Source organism: Gadus chalcogrammus, chromosome 18 (assembly GCF_026213295.1).
Source record: "Gadus chalcogrammus isolate NIFS_2021 chromosome 18, NIFS_Gcha_1.0, whole genome shotgun sequence".
In the NCBI taxonomy this organism is placed as follows: Eukaryota; Metazoa; Chordata; class Actinopteri; order Gadiformes; family Gadidae; genus Gadus; species Gadus chalcogrammus.
In genome coordinates, this window is record NC_079429.1 from 6,920,562 (window position 1) to 6,925,561 (window position 5,000).

The 5,000-nt window shown below is 49.1% G+C and overlaps 1 protein-coding gene across 1 annotated transcript in view; it reads left to right on the top strand.

Moving 5' to 3' along the window:
* hs3st3l (heparan sulfate (glucosamine) 3-O-sulfotransferase 3-like) overlaps positions 1–3,300 on the top strand; it is a 12,269-nt gene extending 8,969 nt beyond the window's left edge. Inside the window, exons 2-3 of the mRNA XM_056577204.1 lie at positions 2,312–2,541; positions 2,912–3,300. Coding sequence (XP_056433179.1) covers positions 2,312–2,541; positions 2,912–3,300 — 619 coding nt within the window. The remainder of the gene's footprint in view (positions 1–2,311; positions 2,542–2,911) is intronic.
* Positions 3,301–5,000: the final 1,700 nt, after the last annotated feature.

A 5,000-nucleotide genomic window follows, 5' to 3' on the forward strand; every position in this document is an offset into this window, starting at 1 on the left:
ATGTACAATATGGTCTGGTTATTCTCTGTAGGTACCGTCACTGATCGCCCCAGGAAACACCAGGGAGTAGCCCACAATTAGATGAGAGTGCACCACACACTAACCATGTCGAATTTCTACCCACCGATACATTGTGTGTGTGTGTACCTGTGTGTCTGTGTGTGTGTGCCTGTGTGTGTAATGGAGATTGAAATCCAGAAGTGCATCAGTGAATGGCGGAACTTGATGATCGAGAGATTTATGATCGTTTTGTAATTTAGGTGTGTAATGGGTTTGTAATGTGAGTGTGTCTTTGGTTGTTCATTTTGTAACGCACATTGTGTTGTGTGTGTGTGTGTGTGTGTGTGTGTGTGTGCGTGTGTGTGTGTGTATGTGTGTGTGACCATGTGTGTTCTGACTCTCTGTATGTGTGCGTGACTGTGTGTGTGTGTGTGTATGTGTGTGTGTGTGTGTGCATGAGTGTGTGTGCGTTTCCGTGTGCCTGTGTACGTTACAGACAGTCTGTCTCTTCTGCGGTGGTATCAGCGTTAAAAGGGAAGTCCTGAGACTAAGTGCTGCTCACACATCAGATGAGATCACTGTGTCTGCGTGTGCGTGTCCGTGAAGCAGTGTGCGTGTGTGTATTGGATTGTGTGCGCGCGTGTGTGTACGGGCATTGACGGGGGGCTCATGTTGCAGCTAGCAGAGGAAACAGAGCTTTCCACCCGAGGACATTCTCAGCAGGATGTCCGTCTGTTCTGTCTCGTCTTTCTGTTTGTCTTGTCCCCTGGATGGACTGCATTAATAAAGCCCTTTACAATTAGTGCATCACAATCACCCATTCATGCACACATTCATTCACCATCGCCGGTGTCCGTCATGCAAGGGAACAGCTAGCTCATCAGGAGCAGTTTGGGTTTAATGCCTTGCTCATGGACTCTTCCACACTTGGCTAGGAGGAGCCGGGGTTCAAACTGGCAACCGTCCCGTTGCCAGACGACCTGCTCCACCCTGAGCTACTAGAGCCCCCAGAAATGTCGCGATAGAAGACAGAATCATGACGAGACTGCAGGGTCCAATACTGCGGTCAGACTCGTTGTCACTGTGTTTGTTTTGTCCACTAGGGCCAACTTGGGGGGGTGGAGTCTCAGTTAAGGGAGTAGTAGTCAATGTTGGCATATCGAGGAAGAGATACATTCAACTTATTGCTTGTGTGTGTGTGTGTGTGTCCGGTGTGTGTGTGTGTGTGTGTGTGTGTGTGTGTGTGTGTGTGTGTGTGTGAGATGGTGACTCAGGTGTGCTGGCAGGTGTAAGCTGAGCCGCTCCATCAGGGAGGTGCAGGAACAATCATCCCAGAATGAAGGCCGTCTGTTGGGCATCTGGTGGAGCAGCAGAGTGTTTGTGTGTGTGTGTGTGTGTGTGTGTGTGTGTGTGTGTGTGTGTGTGTGTGTGGGGGGGGGTGGTGATGGAGAATAATAGAGCATAATAGAGATCTAACTAATGACTCATCTGTTTATGTTGGAGACAATAACCCCCCCCCCCACACACACACACACTTTGTGTTGGTGGTCTGTAGCCCTGTAGTCCTTTATAGATTTCCCACATTGAAGGTCTACCGTTTATTGGACTCATCTGACAGTGACTGAATGGCCTCTGTTGTGTACCTGTTTGCATGCGTGTCTGGGTTTCTGTGTCCGTGTGGGGTCTTTGTGTGTGTGTGTGTGCCCAAATTATCCATGTTATGTTTGCGGGGGGGTTTTGCAATCAATTCAGCCGCAGGTACGCCGCAGACGTTTACTAATGACAATGTAGAAATACCTGGAGGCTGGCCATTAGAGGACAAATGGATCCCCTTTCTCCCTCTCTCTCACACACACACACACACACACACAGACATACACTCTCACACACACACACACACACACACACACACACACACACACACACACACAAACACAGATACTTTCACACACACACACACGCACTCCAACTCACTCACACACACGCTCACTCAGATACACACTTACACACTTAAACACACTAACACACACACATTCCACATAACTAACTACTTTGAACGAACCAAAACTTTGTTGAACTTTTTAATTTTATAGTCCAAGATGATATAGTGCCCCTTCGTGAACGTTACGGGGGGAGTACGTATTCTTATCTAATTGTTTGTTCTAAAGAAGCTCTTCTACGCCTCACATTCATGCATCCTTCCTGCGTACCACGTACCTTCCCTGACTGTGGCGGTGCTCTTACTGTTGGTAGCTACACCACGTTCTCTGCCTGGGTTTAATCATCCGACGGCTCACCTCTGTCCCTGCAGGAGCATGATGCCCAAGGCCCTGGAGGGACAGATCGTCATGGAGAAGACGCCGCGCTACTTCGTCAGCGCCGAGGCGCCGGAGCGGGTGCACGCCATGTCCCGGGGCGTGAAGCTGATCGTGGTGGTCCGCGACCCCGTGACCCGGGCCATATCCGACTACACCCAGATCATCTCCAAGACCCCCAACATCCCCCCCTTCGAAGGCCTCGTCTTCAAGAACCGCACCACAGGTTGGAACACACGTTGTCATGACAATGTGTTTTGATACGCAAAGTCCCGATCAGTACTGTATCATCAATAATCAAATAAGCACGCTCCCTTTGATGATTTGAATGATAATTTAAAGCGCAGTACTATTCTATGCCTATGTTATTTCATATAAATTATTATTATTGGAACATTGGTATTAGAATGGATGAAAGATTCCAATATATTGAACGGTTTTATACAGTTTAACAGTATAATGAGCGGTAATGCTATATTGATTGGTGAACCCTGCATTGGGAAGCATGCGTTCATCTTACCGGTGTATGTATGGAGGCCGCATTATGATACAGACATAGGCAGGTCCTGACGGTGGTTCTGTCGGCCCCCCCCCAGGTCAGATCGACTCCCAGTGGAGCCCGCTGTGGATCGGCCTGTACGCACAGCACCTGGAGCGCTGGCTGGCCTGGTTCCCCCGGCACCAGATCCACCTGGTCAGCGGGGAGACGCTGATCTCCGACCCGGCCGGCGAGCTGGCCCGGGTGCAGGACTTCCTGGGCCTCCAGCGCATCGTGACCGACAAGCACTTCTACTTCAACAAGACCAAGGGCTTCCCCTGCCTGAAGAAGCCCGAGGGCAGCAGCAAGCCCCACTGCCTGGGCAAGACCAAGGGCCGCACGCACGCCTCCATCCGCCCCGCCGTGGTCCGCCGGCTCCGGGACTTCTACCGGCCGCACAACCAGCGCTTCTACCGCATGGTGGGCCAGGACTTTGGCTGGCAGTGAGCCGACTCCTCCTGTGAGGGGATGGTCTCATTGGTAACGGGTTGGATGGCCTCAGGACAGAAATGAAAGCCGGTGGGGGCACCGTGGACTGAACTGCCCCAACAGTACCCCCTGTGGAGGATGGAAGCCAACCGGACTTGAGGGGGAGAGGGGGTGGACGTTTTGGGGTTCAACCCCATCTTATAAGAGTTGGTCAGATCCTCCCAGTGTAGTGTTTCATTCTTTCCCCCCCCCCCCCCCCCCCGCCCTCTATCAATCAATCATGAGGTTCGAGACATGCGTCTAAGGAGGGGTCAAGGTTGTGTGTGTCTGGGGAGGGGTTCAGAATGTGTGTTTCTGAGGAGGGGTCCAGAGGGTATCCGAGAAGGGGTTCAGCCATAGAACAGACATTGCTCTGACATTCCATCCTGCCACTGCCGCAGGAGGATGTAATGATGTGTTTATATCTGCACTTATACTGTGATACTGTGTAGAATAGCTCGGGGGTCAGGGAAAACGATGGGACTACAAGTTGGACTGCAAGTGAAACGAAAAGTATGATTCGACATGACAGGATAGTGTGTGAATGGAAACGAATGACAGAGCTGCAGCTTTAACATCCACTACAACCTGTGTAACATCATCGTCTTTGTGTCTGCACTAAACAGCTCTGCGGTCGTAGAAGGCCGAGCCAAGGTATGGATCCTAGAATGTGATTAACAGGAAATGAAAACTGATCACATCACTTTTCAGCCCTGCCGTTATACCTGTAAGTCTCCGAGGTTATGGTTAAACACACCAATAGGCAATCAATGCGCAGATTGAGTATCAACCATCACTGCTGTGATTCCTGGAAAATGCTGGACCACCACTGGCAGGACGGCAGGGCGATGGGAGGATGAATGTTTAATGCCGGGGGGCAGCGGAGAGGCTGAGTGCACGCGGAACATCTTTGGAGGAGCTCGACGGTATGTGACGGAGTGGTTTGTATTTCGTGAATAATAGATGTGGTTCGGAGTTCTGCAAAAGATGACCAGCGTGGATCGCTTGTCCCCCGAGAAACGCAGTTTACGAGGTCCCCCCCCCCCACCCGACCAGCTCGTTGTGCAGGTGAAATGTTTCTCTGAGTCTACCTAGTAGCCTATGGATCCTCATGGTATCTGTGTTCAGGAAACTGACTGACTGCTGTTTGGGTTTGCATGTATTTGCACTAGTTTGAAAGCATAAAAGAAAACATTAAAATACTATTTTCTAGCAGAGATTTGTGTGAATCAATTCCTAGATTTATTTTTACATTAAATATATTTACTTGGTTATTACTATATTACTAATATATACCCGGTATATATATTTTTTTCAATTTGTTTTACATCGATTTGTAAAAAGTGCACATCGATTCGCTTCTAAAAAATTATTCTTAACTCAAAAGGGATAAAAGTGTACACATCCTCTGATAAATACGCAGGGTATGACCCCCCCCCCCCAAAGACGTCAATGTATTAAGTATCTTAAGACTAGTTATGGAGACACAAACAAAAATCAACAATATAAAAGTCCATTTGAGTTTAATTTACAACGGTCGTCAACGGTTAATATTAGAGGGCGCCATTACTGCTTAAGTGAGAGGCGAGCGCCCTCTTGTGGCAAATGTTCTTCCGACGAGGCCGAATAACGTTAATAAGTACTGAAATAAAAATATTTTTTGTGTCGAGTTATCCCCT